The sequence below is a fragment of the Hoplias malabaricus genome, chromosome 17 (assembly GCF_029633855.1).
Source record: "Hoplias malabaricus isolate fHopMal1 chromosome 17, fHopMal1.hap1, whole genome shotgun sequence".
NCBI lineage: Eukaryota > Metazoa > Chordata > Actinopteri > Characiformes > Erythrinidae > Hoplias > Hoplias malabaricus.
Genome location: NC_089816.1, coordinates 22,253,257 through 22,278,932, shown reverse-complemented (window position 1 = coordinate 22,278,932; position 25,676 = coordinate 22,253,257). Strand labels below are relative to the sequence as shown.

Genomic DNA, 25,676 nt, shown 5'->3' with positions numbered 1-25,676 from the left:
GACCACAATGATTTCCAGGCTACTGCCGTCAAGTCCATGTTTCACAATGTAGAGCAGCTTTAAAATGTAAATGAGATGATTAGCCAAGAAAGTAATTGAAGAAGCAGAACAAAATGAGAAACAACAGGGAGGAAAACAGGGAGAGAGCGACTAAAGTGGAAGACTGAAGAGGCTGCGTGAGGAATAAATTTAACAAATTATCAAAAGATGTTTGTCCAAGACGTGAGGGGAAAGGCTTCATATTTCTTCGTTAGAAATCTCTTCAGTGGTAACAGATCGTTAAGTTCAAGTGAGATTCATCAACTGAGAATTAAAGTGAAATGAACAGCTGACCTTTGACCCCGGAGGTCCCTGTGGGCCTGGATAACCTGGCTGACCGTCTTCACCCTGAGAGATTACCAGTGACCACAAGGGGTTAGTGAGAGACACCCAAAATATCACTCACACACACACACACAGTGTTCATCTTACAAATTTATATCAGGGCAACTTAAAAAAAAGGGGCCTCTAATCATGAGGCCTTTATAGAACATGAGGCGCCATGCTGTTCATATTTACTGAACTCGTGAAAAGCTTGAGTGTGCACTGGGAGAATAAGTTCAATCCTATGCAAAAACAACATGTTTATCTGACTATTTTCTAAAGAGAGTACAACTCTCCACATTTTCATCCACACATGCTGTTTATTTACTGACTTACTGCAAAAAATAAAAAGTAGAATGTGACCCGTGTACACTTTATGGCACATTTTATAAATTTTTCCAATGTACTAAATGCTAAAATTAACAGAAACTCTGCACATGAGCCAATAAATATGTTCCATGTGGAGGATATGTCTCTTATATAACTTGTTTTATGTTAAAAAAAAAAAGGAGGGAAAACTTTGTCCTCATTTGTTCTGATATAATCTTGATTTTCTGCATCTACAGCACAAAGCTACAGTTGATCACCACAAATAAACATATTTATTTATTTATTTATTCTTGATGGTAATGTAATAGTATGGATTCCATTAATATTCCATTAATAACATATTTATAATGCTCAGTACTTCATATTTCAGTTATATTTGTTCAGAGTGATGGTGATAGGAAACAGATATCTGCAGATTTCAGTCCTAAGCTCTTCATTATTAAAAGTGTGTTTGGCATGAGGGGGTTTACAGGGTTACTGCCCTTTTCCGAATATTATGTTAATACAGTGATAATGTGCTGTTACAATAGCAGCAGATAAAGACTAGGAGGAGCAATGCTGCATAACATAGCGTGGCCAGCAAGAGGTCAACAAAACACACACAGACAACACCCTAAATCTAAGGGATTGCTTTTTAAGAACACTGGGATTAGAGTGTATCTTACCGGATCTCCAGGTAAGCCTCTGGGTCCCTGAGAGTGGAATTAGATAGAGTTAATATTGGGCAGCTTTTACAACAGTGGATATGTGTTTATGGAAAAATAAATGTTAGAGAACAAACCTCTACTCCATCTCGCCCTGTGGTGCCCTTAAGAAAGAAATACAGGGAGAGAGAGAGAGAGAGAGACTGATTAAAGGAGTGACTGCTGTATTACAGCTTTAAAAAATAAACATGAGACATATTTCAATGTACTAATGCACGTGCACTGTATGTCCACTCACTGAAAATGGACTGCATGACTATAATTTGGTCATCCACAAGAGGTCAGCGCTTCACTTTGTCTCATAGTTGGTTCTTTAAGACCGGGATACTCTCTCTTTAGTCAAATACTTAAACATGTCAGAGGATCTATACTCGGTTTCTACACTCACTGTAGATTTAATCAGCCCCACTGACCTTAAAGGTGCACTTAATACTTCTACAATTAGTGACTGCAGTCCAGCTGTTGTCCAGCAAACTTTATCTCACGTTCACCCTGTTTTTCAATGATCGATGAACTTATTTCATTTCCTCTGCTGATTGGTGTATGTACTAATCAGATTTTTTTTAAACAATGATTTGACTGTTTTCTTTCCCAAGTTTTTCAAAGCTCTAATACTAAACGTATTAGTTTATGTCACTTTTGTCCTCAAAGCTGATTTTCCACCACAAAAAAAAAAAAAAAAGATAAAAAATTCCTGGGGAACCCCAAGAAAAGTGGAAGCTCTCCAGAAAGCGTGGCACAATCCATCTTCCACGCCTTTGACTTTGATGCCACGGGGCATCCATTATCTTGTCTTCACACTGCTCCTAACAAGAAGGTTTTAAAGGACGAACCATAGCAGGAGAAGCTAGGGGTGTGATAATAAGGCAGGGCTTCTTCACGTCTTCCCAAACATCTGTGTTCAAGATGGAGAGATCGCAAAGATACAGTTTCCTCAAATCATTCTTCCCCTTTTATCCATTTATACATTAGTTCTGAGAGCTGGACGGCTGGATGGTGCAATTGCCCAATGATCCGCAACATTATTCATCCCTCAGTGAAACGTGGGGCATAGTTTTCCATTCGTTTTTTTTTTGTTGTTGTTGTTTTTTTTACAGTTTTTTACAGTGGATTTGTGTTTAAACTGCATCTCTGTCAGCATTCATTAGTACTACAGTAGTGGGGGATAAAATTCAAGCTTGATTTTATGAAACATTACATATCGCTGCTGTCCATTTTTGAACATTTTTAGTTTACTACATCATTTAAACACAGCAGCTGTCCTTCACACTGTGTGAACATTTAATGATAAATGGACCAATGGAAATTCTCCAAAATTACTTGGAATAATACATTTTCACATTTACATCCATTGAAGGTTTTGAGAAGGTTTACTCCCTTCTGCTGTAAAGTTGCTATTTTGGAGATACAGGTTTTTCATAAGACAGCGCCAATATGGTAAGAATGAAAATTAATATCTATAGGTAATAATTTTATAAAATCTTATTAATACAAGGGCAGCAGGGAGTGTGTCACAGTCACACAGCTCCAGGGACCTGGAGGTTGCGGGTTCGAGCCCCGCTCCAGGTGACTGTCTGTGAGGAGTGTGGTGTGTTCTCCCTGTGTCTGCGTGGGTTTCCTCTGGGTGACTGTCTGTGAGGAGTGTGGTGTGTTCTCCCTGTGTCTGTGTGGGTTTCCTCTGGGTGACTGTCTGTGAGGAGTGTGGTGTGTTCTCCCTGTGTCTGCGTGGGTTTCCTCCGGGTGACTGTCTGTGAGGAGTGTGGTGTGTTCTCCCTGTGTCTGTGTGGGTTTCCTCCGGGTGACTGTCTGTGAGGAGATTGGTGTGTTCTCTCTGTGTCCGCATTGGTTTCCTCTGGGTGACTGTCTGTGAGGAGATTGGTGTGTTCTCTCTGTGTCTGCATTGGTTTCCTCTGGGTGACTGTCTGTGAGGAGTGTGTTGTGTTCTCCCTGTGTCTGCATGGGTTTCCTCCAGGTGGCTGTCTGTGTGGAGTGTGGTGTGTTCTCTCTGTGTCTGTCTGGGTTTCCTCTGGGTGACTGTCTGTGAGGAGTGCGGTGTGTTCTCCCTGTTTCTGTGTGGGTTTCTTCTGGGTGACTGTCTGTGAGGAGTGTGGTGTGTTCTCCCTGTGTCTGTGTGGGTTTCCTCTGGGTGACTGTCTGTGAGGAGTGTGGTGTGTTCTCCCTGTGTCTGTGTGGGTTTCCTCCGGGTGACTGTCTGTGAAGAGATTGGTGTGTTCTCCCTGTGTCTGCGTGGGTTTCCTCCAGATGACTGTCTTTGAGGAGTGTGGTGTGTTCTCCCTGTGTCTACGTGGGATTCCTCCGGGTGCTCTGGTTTCCTCCCACGCTCCAAAAACACAAGTTGGTAAGTGGATTGGCGACTCAAAACTGTCCGTAGCTGTGAGTCGCCCTGTGAAGGACTGGCGCCCCCTCCATGGTGTGTTCCCGCCTTGTGCCCAATTATTCCGGGTAGGCTCCGGACCCACCGCGACCCTGAACTGGATAAGGGTTACAAACAATGAATAAATGAATTATTAAAATAGAGTATTAATCAGGCAGTGTATTTGAGTTATGTTGGGAGATTAATAACATTAATATAAATGACTTTTACATGTTATTATTGTGGCGGCACGGTGGTGCAGCAGGTAGTGTCGCTGTCACACAGCTCCAGGGACCTGGAGGTTGTGGGTTCGTTTCCCGCTCCGGGTGACTGTCTGTGAGGAGTTGGTGTGTTCTCCCCGTGTCTGCGTGGGTTTCCTCCGGGTGCTCCGGTTTCCTCCCACAGTTCAAAAACACACATTGGTAGGTGGATTGGTGACTCATAAGTGTGAGTGTGTGTGTGTGTTGCCATGTAAAAGACTGGCGCCCCCTCCAGGGTGTATTCCTGCCTTGCGCCCAATGTTTCCAGGTAGGCTCTGGACCCACCGCGACCCTGAATTGGATAAGCGGTTACAGATAATGAATGAATGTTATTATTGTTGATTTTGTTCCACTGTTCTCACAACAGCAGATCAACACATGCACACAGTCAATTCAGCCATTCCACACAGATTTGGGGCTCGCAAAAGGAAGGCACTGAGCAGCACCATCCAGAGACAGTGACCCAAGGCAAAGAACAAACGCCAGACCCAGAGGTTTGAGATAGTGAGTTCACAGTCACATCAACATGCCTCCCTTAAAAGTATTTTCCATTGTAAACAATTATGTTAGCACTACTCCTGCTCAAACACTGAAACAATCCTCATCATCATCATCATCATCTTTTCTGCTTGTCCATTGCACTGAAACAATGAAACACTGTAATGTTGTTTAGCTTGCCAAAAAATAACCTATTCATTTGTAATATTTTGATAAAACCATACCTAATATAACTACCATTAGGCAAAATAAAAAGCATCCTTAACCCGCTGTGATAAAAACATCCTCTGTGATATGAGTTTCTAGTCGGTGTCAAGTGAAGCTCCCTCTGGTTTATTCCTCCATGATATGCGTGAGAACATCTCTTTATTTACTCTCTGTCTTTATGGATCACATGATTTGCACAGACACATGTATCTCCTGATGGTATCTGTGAAGGCTGGCAGTGGGTGACCGTTTCATCAGATTCAGATGTCATCTGCTCCTTTATTCTTCGAGCCAAAAGAATGCTGGTCCATTACCATAGAATCGTGCCAGCTTTATGTTAGCACAGAAACATTCCCAGAGCCCGCAATCACACTTCAGCTCACTGTAGCCTTAAAGGCCTGCGGTGGGATGTACGTGGAAGTGTGCACAGGACATAGCACCGGGTCATTGATGGGCTTCAAGAGCCATGAGAAAACTCCTGATCCCAAGACTTTTCCCGTCAATCCTGGGACACAGAGCACAGAGTGGTAGCACAGAATCACTGTGACCAGTCCTTACCCAACCCAGATGAGTTCAATCCTTAGTCTGCACTCTTCATTTTTTTGCTGTGTTTAAGCCACAGTGGCCTTGGCAGTGGCTGTGGTTTTGCAGGCCCCTCTGGGGTTTGATGAACTGAGTTTGCCCTCTTTCTTCTCTTAAAGCCCCTGGGTCAGGTCTGCTGAAAAAGGAGTCTATGACATTGTCCACAGAGCTCTCCTGGTGTGTTTAGACCCATGAACATAACATTTATGAGCTGCTCTGTGGAAGCCAGGAGGCTGTAAATGTCATGGAAGAAGAATTAAAATCTTACATTTAAGTTGTAGGAGATTTGAGTGTGCCATTGTGGGAGTAAAGAAAAAGGCTGCAACTTATTAATCAGTAAACCAATTTAATTAAGTAGTTAATGTGGTTGAATATGAATCATGCATCCATTTCTCAAAAAGAAAAGTTATCCTTAATATTTTATAATGTTCATGATACAAAGAGTATTTCTGACAGGTTGCAGTACACTACAGGAAATGTAGGGGGCATTAGGATCATTCATTCATTCATTATCTGTAACCGCTTATCCAATTCAGGGTCTGTGTGTGTGTGTGTGTGTGTGTGTGTTGCCCTGTGAAGGACTGGCGCCCCCTCCAGGGTGTATTCCCGCCTTGCGCCAGGTAGGCTCTGGACCCACCATAAGTGCTTACAGATAATGAATGAATTAATGAATTACAGCCTGACTGGTTAATTAATCAAATGACAGTGGACAGAACAAGATGTTAGAAATAATGTACTATTAGTTACAGCTCAGAGAAGCCATTTTGTAAATGTTCAATATCATACAGATGTTTCTTCGGTCAGTTCTGTCAAATAGCAACGACCTGTTTGTCAATAACAAAACAAACAAAACAACAAGGCACATATATAAATCAAACAGAAAGTCTTACTGTCTCTCCAGGGGGTCCTCGGGGTCCGTCCTTTCCTGTGTTCCCAGGAGGCCCTCTCGGTCCTGGGGCCCCAGGTGGTCCGGGCGGGCCAGGAGGGCCAGCCTGCCCTTGGTCGCCCTGACAGAAATGAACAAGTGGTTAACAGGTAAGTCAAAGAGTCACAGTGAAACTCACACAGAAACATTAAGCCTTAATCTGGAGATATTTTCATCAACATGATTTCACAGGGTTTATATTCACAGGGAATTAAACTTGTCCTGAGCTTTTTTATTTCATGTTCATATTTTATTGTTATGAATCTGCCAGAGTAACATGTTTCTCCTGTTTTCATTTTCATAAAAACACTCAGAAACAAGTTAGAATGCATTGCTTTGGCAAATGAAAGCAACATGCAGTGCCTACCTGATTATTCCTATGGTGGATATCACACACAAATACACACACACACACACCCCATACACATATCAATCAGTACAATGTGCCTCAGGGTCTAGTGAGCTTTCTACATGGCCCCAACATTTGGCACCAACAAGTGGTATTTTATTATTTGTTTAAGGTGATGTTTGGTCTTTTATCATTTTAGTTGATCAGGGGAAAGTGTAGATTAGCATGTTAGCAATTTTAAGCTATTGTTGATACTTAAGCTCTTGTCTACAGTAAGTAACTTCTTGACTTATTCTTAGTTGAAACAAATGCTAACAGGAGGCAGGAACGACTTCTAACCTAGTCACATCTGTAGTATGTGGTTTGTATTCGGTTAACTGTTTCATGACTTATGACATTTATAATAAAGGTGATTACTCCATGGTCTCACTGTCATGTCTGTAACTTATGATGCCATCCTGCAAATTAGGGTTACACTGCTGTTGACCTACGCAGCTGCCCATGTAGGCCATAATGACAAGTCAGCTCACTAGGATGTTAGTTCAGTTAGTGAGGAGAAGCTAGTTCAGGGTTCTGAAGTAAAGCGACATGCCTTGCACTCATGCTACCTTCAGCATACGCCTCTGGAAAGTGGGCTGCTCAGCAGAGATGAAACTGTGGTCATAGCGAGGAAAGACCATCTGAGTGGTCAGAAAGAGAAGGAGAAAGAGGAGCGAGAAGAAGAAGAAGAAATAAAGTTTTAAACTATGTTTCTAGAAATTCTATAAAGCTTTCACTTTTTTATCAGAGTGAAAGAGGGATCAAGGTCATTGAGAAAGAGACAGAGTGAGAGTGAGAGAATATTCAAGGAGGTCATCTTTGGTCAGCAGGAAAGAGCAGGAGCAAAAGAGACGACGGCATCTATTCGGCCACATTATACGGAGGCTGCAATGGGACAAACCTTTATGAGAATCTGATTACTGTGCAGGCCTGCGTGAGTGGCCTGACCCTGTAGCAAAAAGGGACACAACTCAGAACAAAAAATATATATCATAAATCATGTATAAATGGTGGGGTTTTAGTGTGTGTTGCACTGCTATGAGTGGATCAGACACGGCAGTTGCTGCTGGAGTTTTTATACCTGTGTCCACTCACTGTCCACTCTGTGAGACACTCTTCCTTCGTTGGTGCACCTTGTAGATGTAAAGCATGGATCTTCCTCTAGTCCTTCATCAGTGACACAGGACGCCGTTGGATGAGTGTTTTTGGTCGGTGGACTTTTCTCAATCAAGCAGTGACACAGAGGGATTTAAAAACTCCTGCTGTGTCTGATCCTCTCATAGCAGCACAACACACACTACCACACCAGCACAACCTCCTCTGAGGGAGTCCTGATCATTGAAAAGCAATGTGAAAAAGGGCTAAAACTATATGCAGAGCAACATGCAGTATAAAACATACATTGGTTTTCCTCATATTTTTCCCATATTAAGCATTCTGTTCAAAGCATTGGCAACAGTTCTTTATAGAATATATGTCATATTTAGAATATATATATGGAAAAAGATCAAAGCTAAACAGCCAATAATAAATATCTGAAGCTCTGTCAGAATTCCTCTTGCACTTGCCCTGGTCCCAGATTTGTAATGGACCATTACTTTTCAGTGCAGTTCTGCATCCATATACGTGTGTGTGTGTGTGTGTGTGTGTGTGAATGTCTGTCAGTTTAAAGCTTGGTATTTGTATGAATAGTACATTGTATCTCACCAAACATAAACAATAAAGGGACTGATTGTATTCATTATTTTAATAAGCTGAGACAGGAAACCTACCCTAGGTCCAGCTTCTCCTTGATCACCCTGGAAACAAAGAAACAAACAGAAAGGGTATGAGTCTCTTCATAACACTGGGAAATACAGTCACAAGTTTGGGCTCCACTGGCCAGTGATGTTTTGCCATGATCTGTACAGTTTAATTGCAGGGTTACTGTCAACTGTTATATATACCTTTGAAAAGTAGAAATATTATGGGATTTGTTTTACAATATGCAAAATGCAGTACATTTTAGAATCACACACAATAATTAGCAGGAAAAATATCATAATTTTAGAGTACACTGTGGTGTCAATTGAAGTTCTCTAAGAATATGAACAAAATATAAATGCCCAATATATTGTATACATATTTATCATGATCTTCCTAAATAATGGTGCTCTTGTGAGAGTTGTCTATACCTGTGTGTGAAATGTACATTTATAACAGCCCCATCCCTATCAGGCTTGTTTATAATTAGTTTCAGAATGACAACCAGAGGGATACAAGAAGAGAGAGTTAGGGTCATCTCCCTGCTTCTGATTCCCAATGAGTTTGACAAGGCAAAAGTGAATAAGGAAAAAAAAAAATCGCTCAAACACCAGTGGCTCCATATGGCTCTCTCCGGCCGTTCTGTAATCAATGAGAATATTCCAGGGCTGGATCTGTTTACCGCAATATGGAATAAACGTGCCGGTTGCCGTGAGACTGTTGGGAAACACATCTGGTTGTCGTGAAGTGGGGAAGACTACAGGAGCATGATGGGAAACCATTACCGTCGGAGGTGTGTGTCTGAGGTGACGTGTGGGTCTAATGGATGGGTTCGGTACGTGTGTGAGGTGTGGGGAGGCTTCTTTTGTGTAACACTTTTTACCTTATCTCCCTTCGGTCCAATTGGGCCCTGGGGAGAGGAGGAGAAAAGATACAGAAGGTCAGCTGCATCTTATAACCTTCTCAGTTTGTAATGGACGTTAATGGAACAAGGTGATTTTTGTCCAAGCACTTTTGGAGCATGTCTATTCGTCTGTTCATTGTGGAAATTTAATACAATACAAAGGATTGAGTTTTAACATGAATTTATGAATACAATATACAAATACAAAAATATAAACATGACATTTTTACTTTACACAGCTAAAGGTTACAACATCAGAAAGACTGCATTCATTAATTGAACACAGCGATGCTGCTGACTTTGTGTATTCAAATCTTTCACTGTGTTCAGGTCCCATATTAATTCTCTCACTCTACACCGGCTTTAAAAGGAATAACAATAAATCTTGACCAGATATTGATTATTGGCCAGGAATCCAGGGCTATTCAGTCCACTCCAGTTCCAGTCAGTAAATAACTCAAACTCTGAACAGCTGCAATACAGTTCAGATTGTATGTGAAGCTCCAGGTGAGAAGGTGAGTTCCAGGCAGCCTCCTGTAGTTAGACAGCTGAGCTCTGAGGTGCAGCCAAACCTCAGCCAATATCACACCTGGTTAAGATTCACGGCTCAACTCAATCGAGAGGGATTTTTCTCTCACATGAACCAAAACATCTTGACGTCTCTTTTTCGCACGGAGAACAACAGATTGATGATGTTTGGAGGAGATGCGTTCTCGGAGCCTCCTTTCAGACTAAGTGGTTTACACTGCTCCAGACAAATGGGTTTCTCTTGGCAATGACAGTGAGAGAAACAAGGGGCCCTCAGAAGATGACCATGCGGAAGAATTATGAGTTTCTCTCTTCACTGCGTAATCCATTATTTCCATCTCATTTGCGGTAAGATGGATGGAGACGAGAGCTTCGCGGTCTCTGTCTCTATAGAGTATCTGAGCTGATAGATGGCTGGAAAAGCCAGACAAGTTGTTTTTGAACCCTGCGTCTCCACACAAGGAGAAAACCACGGTTTCCCATTTAACCAGCGTGGGGTAACAGCTACCAGATGAGCGTGGATACTGCTACTGAAAAACTAAATCCAAATACCATCAGATTACAGGTAGAAACATTTGAAATGTATCAACTTTCTCAAGCAATGTTTACAAAAGACTTACAGTTAAAACTCGAATGGAACGACCAAAAATTACAAATTACCTGACTTCCTTTAGGCCCTGGAAGCCCCTATGTCATACAGAAACAGAGGGAAGAGAATATGTCAAAACCCAACATTAAAATATATTAAAATGAATATTACACCACACATAAAATAAAAGTCCTACAGAAGCCCTGAGAGGCACGATGAAATAAAAAGTGGAATAAAGAGTTCCACATTTATCTTGTTTATCTGCCAGTTTTACTCACCAATAGCACAATATAATAACATAATAATACAATATTTGTAGCATGTAGCATGTATGCTTAATACTTATAAGTAAAATAAGTAAATACATCTATTTCGTCCTCAAAATAATTTTTCCTAGTAGTGAGTTGAGCCAGAAGTGTAACAAAAATAATTTTTTAAATGGCTAACATTCACCATATTATACAATTTTTTACATATATTTTTAATTACCCCTCCAGACTTCATTTAAAAAAGGAAAAACATTTTCTGAGCAGCTAGGTCCTGAAAATAAGCATGCGGTTCCAGGTTTGAACCAATTATTTTTTATTTTTTTGTCTCTTACTCCTCCGGGCATCAGGAGGTTAACCCGCCGGGGCACGGGGTCATTTTCTGAGGAGCTAAGTGCTACGTATTAGCATGTTGTACTCCCTTTGACCACAAGAGAGCAGTCCAACTCAATAGACTGCCACTGTAGAGACACAAGCAAGTTGGCCATGATACAGCTACAGGATAGACACGTGTCCGCGTGAGTTTCCTCCGGGAACATTGGTTTCTTCCCACAGTCCAAAAACACACGTTTGTAGGTGGATTGGCGACTCAAAGTGTCCACTGGTGTGAGTGTGTGAGGGTATGTTCTCGCCTTGAACCGGTTAGGAGGTTTACAGAAAATGAATAAATTAATTAATTTGTCTCTCCTGTGGCTGTATGATGGCAGCTCGCTTGTGTCTCTGCAATGGCACTGACCTAGACTGCTCCCTTGTGGTCAAAGCTGGTACCGAATCCATCATAATGGCCTCAAATATGTGCCATCAAGGCTTGATCTTTTATTAAATATTCTCTCCAGTCTCGTATAGTCCCACCCTAGTGTTTGATGTTCAGACATTAGAAACCGTAGCTCAAGTCTGTCCAAGGTCTGCCTGCCTCAAATATTTCTGCTCAGCACTTACTTTACTTCTGACCATGGTGGAGATCTCATGCTGCAGAACATTTGAAATTGAATCCTCTTCTAAGGGCACTTTAACAGCTATGTCTACAAGCCCTCACACATGTGCACATGTCATCCAGCTGTCAGTCAAAGCTCAAGGGTAAGGGTGGATACTTACTGGTTTACCGTCCAAGCCAAGGGGTCCCTGATGGGAGAGAGAAAAGAGAGAGAGAGTGAGAGAGAAACAAGCTATTAAACTACGAGGCTTTGCTGGTGAAGAGGGGCTATAAAGAACAGAACAAAGAATAAAGGAGAAGAGATCAGTTGTAGAAGGAGGTGAGGGAGCAGTAAATCGGGGAGAAGATGACGGGAGGTAAGGGGAGAGCAGAATGCCTTTCTGAGGATTGTGTGACATCACTCAATTCACACATTGTAGAATCATGGCTCTGTTAGAAGGCCACCTACCAGCAAGAAGACTCTTAACATGTGTTGAACATAAAAAAAAAACACTAATTCATTTCATATGGCAGCCAGAATTGTTTAGATCCCTTTGACCTGTTTGTCAACAGCATACATATTCTCCACAGAACAAAGAAAAGAATCTGTATGAGCTTGAGAGTGAACCAAAAACCACCAAGACCATCTACTCACAATATTCTACATTCAGCCCAAACATAACACGACAAATATGCCAAACAGAAACACTGGTGGACCAATGTACTACTACTACATACACTACATATCCAAACAATTGTGGGATCTCCTTCTAATAAATGATTTCATCATGTTCACTATTTGCTGACACAGGTGTTCAGCATTTCACACCCACACAGTTTGTGTAATCTCCTTAGAGAAGCCCTGACCAATAGGATGGAATGCTAAGGAATACTTATCCACCATGTCCAATGTCAAGGAGGAGTCTGAGGAGTTCTAAAGCCCCTCAGTTCTTGGCTGTGGAATGGTGGAACTGCATCCTCTGCAGCGTTGGAAATAAATACTTTTGGGATGAGTTGAAAGAGTGTTTTTGATCCAGAAATTCATCCAGCATCAGTACCAGACTAAAGCTTGCTAAAGCTCTCGTTGCTGTATGCAGTCAAAAGAACAAGGCAATGTTCTAACATAGTGTAAAAAATTTGAACATATCAGCCCTGTTTTATCATCACTTCATTGGCTGTCTATTAAATTCCTCATCGATTACAAAATTATGTTATTAACATATAAAGCCCTACATGGGCTCGCTCCTGAATATCTTCAAGATACTATTTCCTATTATGAGCCTCCAAGTTTACTCAGATCACAGAGTACTGGATTTTTAATAGTTCCCAGAATTCAGAAGGCCTCAGTTGGGGGAAGAGCTTTTTCTTATAAAGCCCCCCAACTCTGGAATGATCTTCCAGAAAATGTTCGGGACTCAGACACAGTCACAATCTTCAAATCTAGGCTAAAAACTCATTAGTTTAGTTTATCTTTTGGTAGTTCATGCTCCCCCATAGATAAAGGCGGCAGATCCAGGGGTCTATGGCAGAGGCGATTGCTCTAAGACTGCAAGGGAAGCTCAGCTTCCCCTAAGATGTCAAAAAATAAGTGATCAAATATATACTGTTGTGTGTACATGTCATTGAATAAATATGCACTACAACGCGATTAACTTTTGTTCAGAATCAGCTTCTTATCACTAGTAAAGACGCGGCTTTCCTCTCAATAATTCCCGCAGCTTCACAGTGCTTTAAACAGTGAGAACGCTGAGCGTCCACAGAGTTCAATAGCGAAGCAGCGAAGTGCAGTGAAATGAGACGAATCATTGGATAAATACTGGGCTTTGTCCCGCTCATCAGAGGCTCAGCGTCTCTGGGGGTCTATGGGGCAGTGGGCTGGCCTCGGCTGGCCCGGACGCTCAGCTTCTACATGATGATTGGATGATCTGTCTGAGGCTGAATCCCTTTTTGATTGACAGCGAAATGAGCGAATCCGTGACCCTTTGGTGTAAAGATCCGTGGGAGCATTACATTTCTTAATCCTTACTTTCCTTACTTTCTTAATACTTTCTTACTTTCTTAATCCTCTTAGCGGCATTTTCTTTGTTAAAAATGACTAGCGACAAATCGAGCTTCTATTTCTGGTGGGTTTTTTTGTAGCTGCTTGTGTTTGGAGACTGACTTCTATCACTCTTTCTGACTTCTATCGCAGTTTCTGTCCAGCGGGTGCTGCTGAGCCCCTCCACCGTCACAAAGCACTCACAGGTGGACACACTTCACATGGGCCAAGGCCGTTTGAGCAGCCTAGCTCTGCTGGACATTGAGAGGACACTAGTCAAGTCCCTGGAAAAGACACCTTGTTGGTACGACAGGGTCACAGATCATTTTCTTGAAAAGGAACGGAGGGTAGAATTTACGTATAAATAAACCCACACATTTCATGATGTAGGCTGAAATTGAGCTTATGGACACAGGGAATTATAGTAAACTGAGACGCTGTTGTCATCTGCCACTTCACGCAATCACTCAGGTTTGTTGATGGTGCAGCGGAGGGATGCCAGTGTTTCATGAAGCTCCCTCGGCTGTGTGTCCTTCTGGTTCTCTCCTTTTAGTTAAAGCTGTCATAGTCAGATCTGTCAGAGTGATTAAACAGATTAAAACTAATTCCATCCCTTTACTTTTTCAGAGTAAACGACCACCCACCTGTCCGTCTGGACACTGACTGTCGAGCTCCTGCTCCACGCTTCAGACCAGCTGCCCACGCTCCAGCCACCATCAAGTGCCTTGGACCTGCCCCTACACTGAAGTTTTCACAGACTCCTATCTATCACCAGTAGATTGACCAGAGGAGGATAGGTCCCCCTTTGTGAGCCTTGGTTCCTCCCAAGGTTTCTTCCTCAGCAGAGGGAGTTTTTCCTTGCCACTGTCGCCCTTGGCTTCATTCACCTGGGGATTTTTACATTTTTACATTTCATGTCAAAACTTTGTGTTTACTGGAATTCTGTGAAGCTGCTTTGTGACAACATCAATTGTAAAAAGCGCTATACAAATAAATTTGATTTGATTTGTAAAGCTTTTAGAGAATAGTAGAGTAAGTTACAGCAGAAAAGGAGAGATAACCCACCTATTGATATCTTTGATTTTAGAATACACACTGAACGATGACATGGCCAAAGACTTTTAGACAAGCAGTGAACTACTCCCAACTTCCACACCATCCTCTTTACTTCAGTCTTGGATAAAAACAGAAATAGGTTTGGGGAAGTGTGACAATGAAGTGTCTGAAGATGTTTAATGGAGCTGACCTTTGACCTACATGTAATGTATCTATGCCTGCTGTGCTTTTCACTGGTCTCTTGAGATGTGAACTCTTGAACGGATGCAGGATTTACTCTCTTTTTTTTCCTGACACTGACAAGGAAAAAAAATGTAAAATGCCAGAATAACACTGTAAACATCCTTTCAAGGTTCAAATGCTTAGACCTGTCCTTCAGATCTCACTGCTGTGTTTACAGGCGCACAACAGAGCAACGAAGTACTTATTCTAAGAAACATACTCCTCTTCCTATATACACCAGCGTACACGAGTGTTATCCTAACTACAGCAACATCCACTCTGTGCCCTTTAGATCTTGAGTAATGATGTCCTCTTTGTCTTTATATATTTAACTAAAGTAACATCCACTCTTTGCTATTTTCACAAGCTTCATTTTGTTCCCAAGAACTACTTTTAGTTTTTGTAATCTGTAAAGATATTCATTAATTTATTGCAACAGCAGAACCACAATGGGTCCAAAGCCTACTCTGAATCTTTGGCCACAAGGCAGAAACACTTTTTACAGTTCATGTAATCTCACATACTTTCAGTGAGTTTGGGCTCTGTTCAGGGTCGCGGTTGGTCCGGAGCCTACTCAGAATCACTGGGCGCAAGGCAAGAATACACCCTGGAGGGGGCGCCAGACCTTCACAGGACAACACTCACACATTCACTCATACACTCACACCCATACACTTGTGACTCGCCAATCCACCTACCAACGTGTGTTTTTGGAGCGTAGGAGCGTGTTTTTTGGAGCACCCGGAGGAAACCCATGTGGACACGGGGAGAACACACCACACTCCTCACAGACAGTCACCCAGAGGAAACCCACGCAGACACAGGGAGAACACGCCACACTCCTCACAGACAGTCACCTGGAGCAGGACTCAAACCCACGCAGACACAGGGAGAACACACCACACTCCTCACAGACAGTCACCCGGAGCAGGACTCAAACCCACGCAGACACAGGGAGAACACACCACACTCCTCACAGACAGTCACCCAGAGTGGGACTCAAACCCACAACCTCCAGGACCCTGGAGCTGTGTGACTGCGACACTACCTGCTGCGCCACTGTGCCGTCATGAGAATCATATGCTACTCACAAAGTGAGGTGTGCACTAGGGGTAGCATACCTCTGCAATCATTTTAGGTTTTCTCCCTGTCATATATTGATGCTGAAGCACTGATATTCATGGAAACGTGGTTAGTGCAAATCAAGCAGTGGAGAAAGCCCAGAGAGAGAAAAGAAAAAAACTTTACCACACTTGGTTAATACCATTTACTGTTGTTTTCTTTGTTACTCTTATATAATTATATTATAATTCTGCTCTTGATGCCAAAAATTGCTGCCCCCCATGGACCTGCATCCCTCTCAGTGAGACACCAGAAGAGCAATCATCCTGGATGTGGAAGTGTGTGTGAATCATTTCTGTCAACAAGTCCATCTGGAAAGGGTTAAACTGGCTAATCTCTGGTGGCTAGTCATGAAGAGCAGGCACTGTGTTCAAACCAAGGTCACTCTGTTCATCTCTAAACAAAGGCAAATTAATCTCAAGGTCAGAAATATGATTTATTGTGGAAAGAGTGCTTTGACCCACTGTGTTAACTTATGTTTACTGCTGCTACTGAGGCACAGAGCTTAGGGTCCAGCTTCAGTTAGTTTTCAGGTCAGTGGTAAATCCAAATGTTTACCTGGAATGGAATAAATCAATGTTTCTTTTGGGAGACTAGCCTTGTTTTGAATGTTTGATGCTAACCTGTGGTGATAGAATTCGGTTTCTGCTAAACCGACAGCGCGACTGAATGTTTAGGCCCTGCACTTTCCACAGGATGTCTCCAAGAGCAAGAAATAACTTCTGCAGACATACAACATGCTTTTGTTATCACTAAAATGTCAAGCTTCTTCAAATCAATAGCAGATCAACCCCATAGTGACTTCTCTATAGAGCTACAGCAGGAATAGGTGTTTTGACTGCCTTGTGTTTCTGCATGGTTTGTAAAGAGTAGGGTAAACACTACTTTGCTAACATTTAACATCCATAAATTAAACCGAGGTCTGACCGGACATTCAGACAGAAGAATTAAATAAAGGAAAATATAGCTCACTTTTTTCTGTGACACTGAACTCTAAAATATGAAAAAAAATATATACAATAGCCTTGAAATAGCACGTTTAGCCATTTACCACAAATTTCACAGAGAGCCAAGAGCCGACACAAGGGGTCTTCAGATTACCGGCACAACCTCAGTGCAGCCAGTGAGAAATGGAATAATGGCTTTTTTGTCTGCTTCCATTTGTCAGCGTTAAATTTGTCCTCTTCCATCATAAATCGCAAATTCATCCCAGGGAATGTTTGGATGTTTGACACAGGGCCTGTCTAAGTTCTTCTGCTGAGATTAGTCTTCATGGTGTCCTCAGATCCACAGCAGGGAGGATGCAGACATACCTTTTTTTTTTTGCACTTACAAAGAACTCAGCCTTCAGCCTGAATCTCATTCATTCATTCATTATCTGTAACCGCTTATCCAGTTCAGGGTCGCGGCGTATCCAGAGCCTCCCTGGAATCATTGGCCACAAGGCGGGAATACACCCTGGAGGGGGCGCCAGTCCTTCACAAGGCAACACACACACTCACACATTCACTCACACACTCACACCTACGGACACTTTTGAGTCACCAATCCACCTACCAGTGTGTGTTTTTGGACCGTAGGAGGAAACCAGAGGAAACCCACACAGACACTGGGAGAACACACCAACTCCTCACAGACAGTCACCCAGAGCAGGACTCGAACCCACAACCTCCAGGGGCTGTGTGACTGTGACACATTACCTGCTGCACCACCGTGCCACCCCAAACTGAGTTCACTATTAGAAAATTGTCTTATGTTGGTTCTAACATGGCACTGTAAGAAAAGACATGCCTTGAAATGGTTTCTGGAACAAAATGACCTTCTTGCAACTTTTAAGAATGTTTAGAGGATGTCCAAAAGAGCTCGTTTTGTTGGCTGGGTTAACATTGTAGTGCCCTCTTAAACTAGTCAGACACGTTACATTAGGTGAACTCATTTACCCCAGAAATGGTTCTTTAAAGAACCACATGCTTAGGGAAGGGTCACACCAATCAATCATCATACCACACTAACCCCACTGTTTTTTACAGCTCTCTATTGAGGCAGCGGCATTACAGAGGCAGTTTCTTTCTATTCTTCACTTATGAAACTGTATCCAGAGTCACCATCTGTCACCATCTCCCCCACTGCGTAAACAAGGCCCAGTACCAAACGATCCATGGCCCATTAGCTGGGAACCAGCATCACCTCAAAGAGGAGACTTCTTCTGTTTCAGAACCGAGAGCGGTGATTAGGGATCAGAACATTTCCGATTTCTTGATGAGTTGCAGAAATGTAGGAGGCTAAAGTAATGGGAACTCAAAGATCAGCATTTTGGTCCATTTCCCACGTTTTGCACCAACAGAAACTGAGAGGCACCCTCCCACTCCACTGAAGGTTTGTGGTGAGTCCAGGGTGAGAGTGAGAAAATGGAACCAAGCATCTGGATCTAATGCCCATCAAATCCCCATCATTTTCAATTCCACTCCCAGCCCCTGAGGGAAAATCATCTGCTGTGCTGCTTTATGCTTAAAAATACATTAAAATAATTTCTGATACACAACATTCATTTTTCCTTCTTCAACAAAGATTCCCTTTGATAGCTGAAGAAACCATAAACTTTATAGAGTTGACCAAAGCTGTGTTGACCAAAGAAACCACTTTTCACTTCAGGTTCTGTGTTTGATGTAATGGTGGGCAGCAGAGAACCCCCTTGTCCTCTTAAAGCGATACTTTGAAAAGCAATGTGCTGTGTTTTCATGTGGATTCTTTTATAGCAGCCCGAGATCACAGCCTCTATCTTCACAATGTGTGTCTGTAGTGTAGTATCAAATTACCTTTCAAATATAATGTGAAACATAAAGTGAAAAATATCATATAAGGACAAGAGTCCCAATTCTGTAATGGAATATATAGTGAAATTAAATCAAGTGGCTTTCATTTTTTTGGAGCCTCTCTGGTGAATCAGACCTCCTGGCACCAAATATGGCTAGTAACATTGGTCAAAAATCTTTTAAATTCCAAAAAAAGATGGCATCTGCCAGGAAATGTATGATTGTTTGTGTCCTGATGGGACTGAGGAGGATTGAGTTGAGGTGAAAAACTAACTCAGCAGGTAATTGTGATTGCAGTTGTCTTCAGTGAAGAGGGAGAATACCACAGGCATGACAGATCCAGACAGAAAAATCACAGAGGATCTCCTGTGAAAGAAGAAATAAGCCCAGGTTCCCATGTAAATTCACTCCCATCTGAAGGGCTTTGTGTATTAAGTAGTTATATGCCATAAAAATAAAACCTATTTACACAAACAATGTCTATTACTTAGAAAATGAATCTGGGTTTTATGCATTCATTCATTCATTCATACATTCATCCATTGTCTATAACCACTTATCCAGTTCAGGGTTGTGATCTATTACATTGGTGCTTGTATTTCACACTTACCCGGGACTGTAAAAGCAAATGTAAACAGAAGATTAAAATTGTACTACCCAATTAAAAAGAGCCACAGTGATGAAACTGCCACACTGTGACTGATGAGGAATTCCCACCCCTCTCTCCTTCTCTCTCTGTTTACACATCTCTCCGTGTGAAGTCTGAGAGTGAGAGCGTGTCGTGTTGAATTGCGTGTGATTGACACAGGTGGAAAATGACGGCAGTGTGGGGATTGTTTTCTCTGAGATTGCGTGTAACTCAGTCTGTTTACGATAGTGTTGATCCAGAGAAGGACAATAATGAGAGCCGCAGCATGTGGACACCACCTGAGTGTGTGTGAGGGAGCAGCAGCAAGGTGCACACAGCTCGCACACACACACACACACACACACAAAGACATATGTTCATATTTATAAAAAACACCTGTGTTCATTATGCAAAAACACACACAAACAAGTTCAGCCAGAGCCCCAGTGGGTTGCCTGTTCATTCAGCTTTGACTTAATTGTTATGGGAACATTTCTGCATCCGTAACATCACCTCCCTCGCTGTGACGGACAGCTCTCAGTAATCCTGGTTTAACTCCTGTCCTTATCTAAACCAATCTCTTTCTGCTCAGTACCTGAAGTGAATTACAAGCCTTTTGAACTGGATTACATTACAGAGGCTTTAATATAAATACTAAAGTGAGTTTGTTTGAAAGGCAGGCTTTTCCCGGAAAGATTGGAAAAATTACTCTCGCATGGGCCACGCAGCTGGGCTGATGGGACTTGTTCACAGACATCTGTCCATTAGCTCCAGTGGAACAAATTCGCCGCTGAACAAGGGAGCGATGCTAAACACCTTCATGATGGATTCATTTTATTCTAAACCCAGATCATCTCCCATAATTTAATCACGATATCTGGATCTCCTCCCACACACGCTGTTACAAGGCCAAGAAGGTGAGGCCTAGCACAAGCTTCCCCCGAGAGTCAGGGATAAATTTTAACGAGACATTGTTTGAGCTCAGCATGCTTGCAGGAGTACACTAACTGTCAATTATTTTAACAGATGTAGGCAATAAGTTATTGTGCTGTGTGACGAAGGGAGAAGGAGGTTCATTCTGTGCAAAGAGAGTGGGGCGGTTCTCTTGGAGTCCTGGCCATGGAACTCTAATTCTTTCTATTCATGATCTGTAATAATTATACACAAACAATTCACAGACACTCACACACACACACACACACACACAACAACACATACGCTTACACATACATACACATGTGCACACACATATAAACACACACACACACACGCCTACATATACATGCACATGTGCACACACACACACACACACACCTACACATACATACACATGTGCACACCCATATAAACACACACACACACACACACATACACACACACACACACCTGTGTGTGATTAGGAGGTATTTCCCGGCAGGAAAGAGAGTGAGGCAGATGTAATGCTGCGGGGAGGTTATAGTGTGTAAAAGCCCACCACAAACACACACACACACACACACACACATACAGACACACACACACACACACAGACACAAAAAAGCACAAACACACACACTTACAAAACCCCTGTGTACCAGTAAGAGTGAGCCAGGTCCAGATCAATGATTATCTGAGCAAGAATCACATGATAAACTGCACTCAGAAACTGCTGCAGCTCATTGCATGAAATGTAATCAGATCCTCAAGGTCACCATGGTCAATGCTAAGTGTCAGCTAGAGGGGTATAAAGCCCCAGTGTTGGGCTGGCGAACAGTGAAACTGTGTCCTCTGGAGAAAGGAAACATCCAATGTCTGGGATGTTGTAGTGTCCGTGATCCAGAACTAATGCCTTCGTTTAAAGGCAATTACTGCAGCAAATTGAATTAAAATTCTGTTTATATCACTGATTCAGAACAAATATGATCATTAAAAAAAACAGATAAAATTCTGATGTGGATTTAAAGACCGTATTTCTCTTCAATAAACAAGCGGAAACCCATGTTCACACTGCTCCAGGCGTAAATTAATTACGAGGCTAGTTCCCTGGTTCTAATTGACACCAGACAGTAGATTACTCAGTGAGGACCCAAACCCAACAGGGTGCCATGTTATCTACCTCATGACTACAAACAAATTAACCACGAATTCACCACAAGCTCAGCAAAATTGCTGTGACTCAGAACTGTCGCACAACTGCTCTCTTTGGTCTTTCCCTGGCAGCCGCTAGGGGGAGCCAGCCCGTCACTGTGTTGGCCAGAGAAAAAATACACCGTGCAAACAGCTGCCATCCATCGCTCACCTGTGATGCAAGAGATGCAGAGGAATTCTTCATCAAATTGGAGACATACTGTTATTTAAAATGGCGTAAGTAGGAAATAAAGAGCAGTGCTACTGCACCATCCACTGGGAGAACCATTACCTCCGCTGTTTACTTTTGATAATATGATTATGTCACCATGGTGAAGAAAGGAGAAATATAAAACGAAGGGGGAAATTAAGTTAGGACTGAGATAAAGAAATGTGAGCAGGAAAACAGAAATTATATTCTAATATAAACATTATAAGTATTCAACTTCATTCTAAAGCATCAGCTGAAGCTGAGCTCCGGATTTTAACTGAACTGGTGGCGATAATATTTTAAAGCAGGTATTTAAGTAAACTTTGATTCATAGATTCACAGTTAAAACAGAAAACACAGGGGAAACTGAGGTTAGAACTTGAAAGACTTGTGAAGGAGCTTCTTAAGGGGAGATTAAAGAGGAAAAGTGAAGAAAAGAAGAGATAATAATAACTCAAATTAAATTTACCGGGTAACCATCTCGTCCGGCTTTGCCCTGTTTAAATTCAAGAAATACTTTAAATGCAGAAAAAAGTAGAAAACTAACTATATGTGAATGAAGAGATTCACATAAAGAACATATCAGGTCATATTTGATAAAAGAGCTGTAAATTTCATATGCAATCATTAAAAAACAACATACAGTAAAAAAAGCAGTTTTTACAAGTGAAAATGTACTGCACAGATAACTGCATAAATGATTAGTTCATGAATAATTCATTAATAGTCTAATTAAGTGTGAAGGTGGAGAAATCACAAAGTTTATCCAAGACACTACAGAGCACATTAAACGCTTTTGTCCACGAATGAGTCTATGAATCTTGTTCTAAAATAATGCAGAGTACATTTCACACAGCTGATTATTTTCACACTTTTGCTCATCCTCTGTGAAGCAGCATTAACTCACCACAGTAAACTACCGTGATACCTGCATCAGAATGGAGTGACTGGTGAACAGGAATGAGTTACTTACTGGTGGTCCTGAAAAACAAGCACAAAGAGAAAAATACAGGGTTAGTGCTGAATTCTCCTGGTCACTCACTCATGACCAAAGACTGGAACAAACTAGATTTCAAATGAGATGAACATCTGTTTGATCCGAGAGAGGAACATCTGCTCTGAAAATGTCCAAAATATCAGGTGAAATGATTAGTCATTTTCCTTTATTCTGTTAAGAACATTCAATCATTATCAGTCAGTTCTTTTCATTATAAGAATATGTATTTTTTTTCTTTTCTTCTTATTTTCTTCTTCATGAGCAAATATGATTGTTTCAGCCATTCATTGACAGTGTGGAGGTGTCAGGATAATAATCAGAGAGAAACAGACATTACGGACTGGGCTTTTTTATTGTATGCCTTAGGGATGCTCACTATAAACCCTTCCTGTCTAATTGTAATGTTACTCAGATCTCAATTAGCTATTCCTCTGTCATCCGGCTCAGGATATGAAAGCAGGAGAGGGTGTAAAACAGAGCCATGAAAACATTGGTTTATGTAGTGTCTCATCTGCTCCACCCACCACGGTGGAGTCATTTACAGTGAAGTGATTAATATCTTTATTTTGTGGCACTGTGGAGCGCTATGACTTTTCTAATAACTGCAATGATTTGTCTAAGAAATGTGTTCCAGCTTCCAGACGTTTCCTCTTTCTCTCAGGAACAGAACCAGCAGAGAGACAGCAGGCATGTGGTGAATATGACCCTCCACCATCCGTCTCTGGATAGTCACATCAATACCAAACATGTCCAGTGCAGGGCACGAGCAGCAGCCACTATCTCTCTGTGGATCTGATGTTCTGCCAGCGACTGAAGTCACTGGTCGAGAAACAGATGCAAAAGTCATGTTTATGTGAGAACTGAGAGCACTTGGTTTTAATCAGATCTGATTAAAAAGAGGCCTTTGTGTGCAGCCTGGTCTCAAGGTGAATTCATGCATGGCATAAAAGGCCATTCCCAGGATTTGTACAATGTGTACTAAATATAGTTCATACTTTGTAGATGGACACATACAAATCAGTCTTAACCATTCCTAACCCTAGTTTTAACCCTAAAACTAAGCCCAACACTAATCTTAACCATTACAATAGCCATAACCCTAAACCTAGCATAGCCATAACCTTAACCATAAGCTCTTCTCACCAAAATGGTCCCCCACTCAGAGCTTGCTTAGTGGTCATAAAATAATTATAACTCAACAATTATGTAGAAATTTTACAGATACCTGGGGTATTATGATGGGCTTTTAGCTGTATATATGCTACTATTTGGAGATCTTGTTGCATATGGGACAGTAAATACTAAAGAATCACAATGTACAGTCAAGGGCACAGAAAGTGCTAGGGCTCATGCAGCTCATATTTGCTCAATTTTTCCTCTATCCAACATTTAGCTTTTTTAGTTTCAAGGTTCAAATCTTTTCAATAAATATACCTCCAAAATATTTAATTTACTCAGATCACGTAGAAGTAAATCACGGAACGGAAGTGGTGTCTTAATCTTGAGTACTTTCTCCAAATGCAATTGTTCTACTAGACATCTCTGACACATTACTAGTGGCGTAGACCTCATCGTACCCTCTCGATTCGCGGTATCTAAAACGCTGTATATCTCAGAGAGAAATCAGCGCGTGAGTGTGTGGGCAGTGAAGCTTGTCTTTACAGCAGTGCGAGACGCTGAGTCATCATTAGAGGGAGACGAGACAATATATGACTCTGGAGTGACTCAGATCACTTACAGTCACTTTCTGTTGAGTCTGAATGCAGTTCTTTTAAATGAATCACATCAAGTAAAGCATTAAGGAGTTGTTTTGGGGGAAATGCAAATATTTACTGACCAATTAAAGTGAGAGATTTGATCTGTGAATCAGAATAAAGTTAGAAATGAACTCCCAGGGGTCAGGAAGAGAGGAAGGAAGTTCAGGACTCACCAGGATCTCCTCTTCTACCCATCCTGCCACGCTTTCCTGGAGGACCTGAAATCAAAAGAAAACAGCACGTATTTGAGGCTAAAAGGAAAGCAGGTATAACAGTTGTTCTAATGAGTTGTTTGCAAAACCTTTTAATTTAATCTTGTTGTTGCCCCAAAACTATTTAATTCTGCTGTAAAATATATACACAGATCAGGTATAACATTAAAGCCTACAATTTGCTTCTTGTTATTTGTGTTATGCTGGTATGTATGGATCAGACACAGCAGTGCTGCTGGAGTTTTTTAAACCCCCCCAGTGTCACTGCTGGACACAAAATAGTCCACCAATCAAAAATATTCAGTCAACAGCGTCCTGTGCCCATTGATGAAAGACCAGATGGCCAACACAAACTCTGCAGCAAAAACATGAAAAAAGATGGACACTGTTTACAAACTCAAGTAGCAAAGGTGAGTGCTAGGCTAATGCTAATATTTAGTGACTGATAAAGTATAAAGTTACACTTCCAGCCCATCCTGCCCACTTCCCTCTCTGTAATGAGGGAAATCCCAGAGCAGCAGGTGCGGATTAGCTTAGAACAATAACAGTAACATGTAAATTAAGGGGCCGTGTTCATGTTAGCATTCGCCTAACCCCTGCTGTGTCTCAGGTATGGTTCCTATTTCACACTCCTCCTAAAAAAATGGGGGTGGGGTGTAGATGGAAGTGATTTAGCTCAGGGAAAGGTGGTTTAATCTGTTCACAGACTAAATAAGTGACATTCATTTTTGTTATTTTATTATTTCTTAATCATGGAAAAAACATACATTGACTAATGTTAATGCATCATAAAACTTATTTCTATTAAGTGGACTATAATAAAGTTTTTGTATGTTATAGATAAACTCATTACAACACTTGCAACAACAATGTAATTACTGGCAATATGTTTCTTGTTACAGATGGATTACAATGGTAGCACATATGTAAATACACATGT

General features: G+C 41.6%; 1 protein-coding gene across 1 annotated transcript in view; it reads right to left on the bottom strand.

Moving 5' to 3' along the window:
- col23a1a (collagen type XXIII alpha 1 chain a) overlaps nt 1–25,676 on the bottom strand; it is a 108,526-nt gene that overhangs the window by 8,228 nt on the left and 74,622 nt on the right. The window contains exons 3-14 of the mRNA XM_066649183.1: nt 24,698–24,742; nt 22,744–22,751; nt 22,240–22,266; nt 11,757–11,783; nt 10,467–10,493; nt 9,258–9,284; nt 8,404–8,430; nt 7,201–7,272; nt 6,209–6,325; nt 1,475–1,501; nt 1,359–1,385; nt 334–387 (exon numbers count right to left, since the gene is read on the bottom strand). Of these exons, the coding sequence (XP_066505280.1) occupies nt 334–387; nt 1,359–1,385; nt 1,475–1,501; nt 6,209–6,325; nt 7,201–7,272; nt 8,404–8,430; nt 9,258–9,284; nt 10,467–10,493; nt 11,757–11,783; nt 22,240–22,266; nt 22,744–22,751; nt 24,698–24,742 (485 nt within the window). The remainder of the gene's footprint in view (nt 1–333; nt 388–1,358; nt 1,386–1,474; nt 1,502–6,208; nt 6,326–7,200; nt 7,273–8,403; nt 8,431–9,257; nt 9,285–10,466; nt 10,494–11,756; nt 11,784–22,239; nt 22,267–22,743; nt 22,752–24,697; nt 24,743–25,676) is intronic.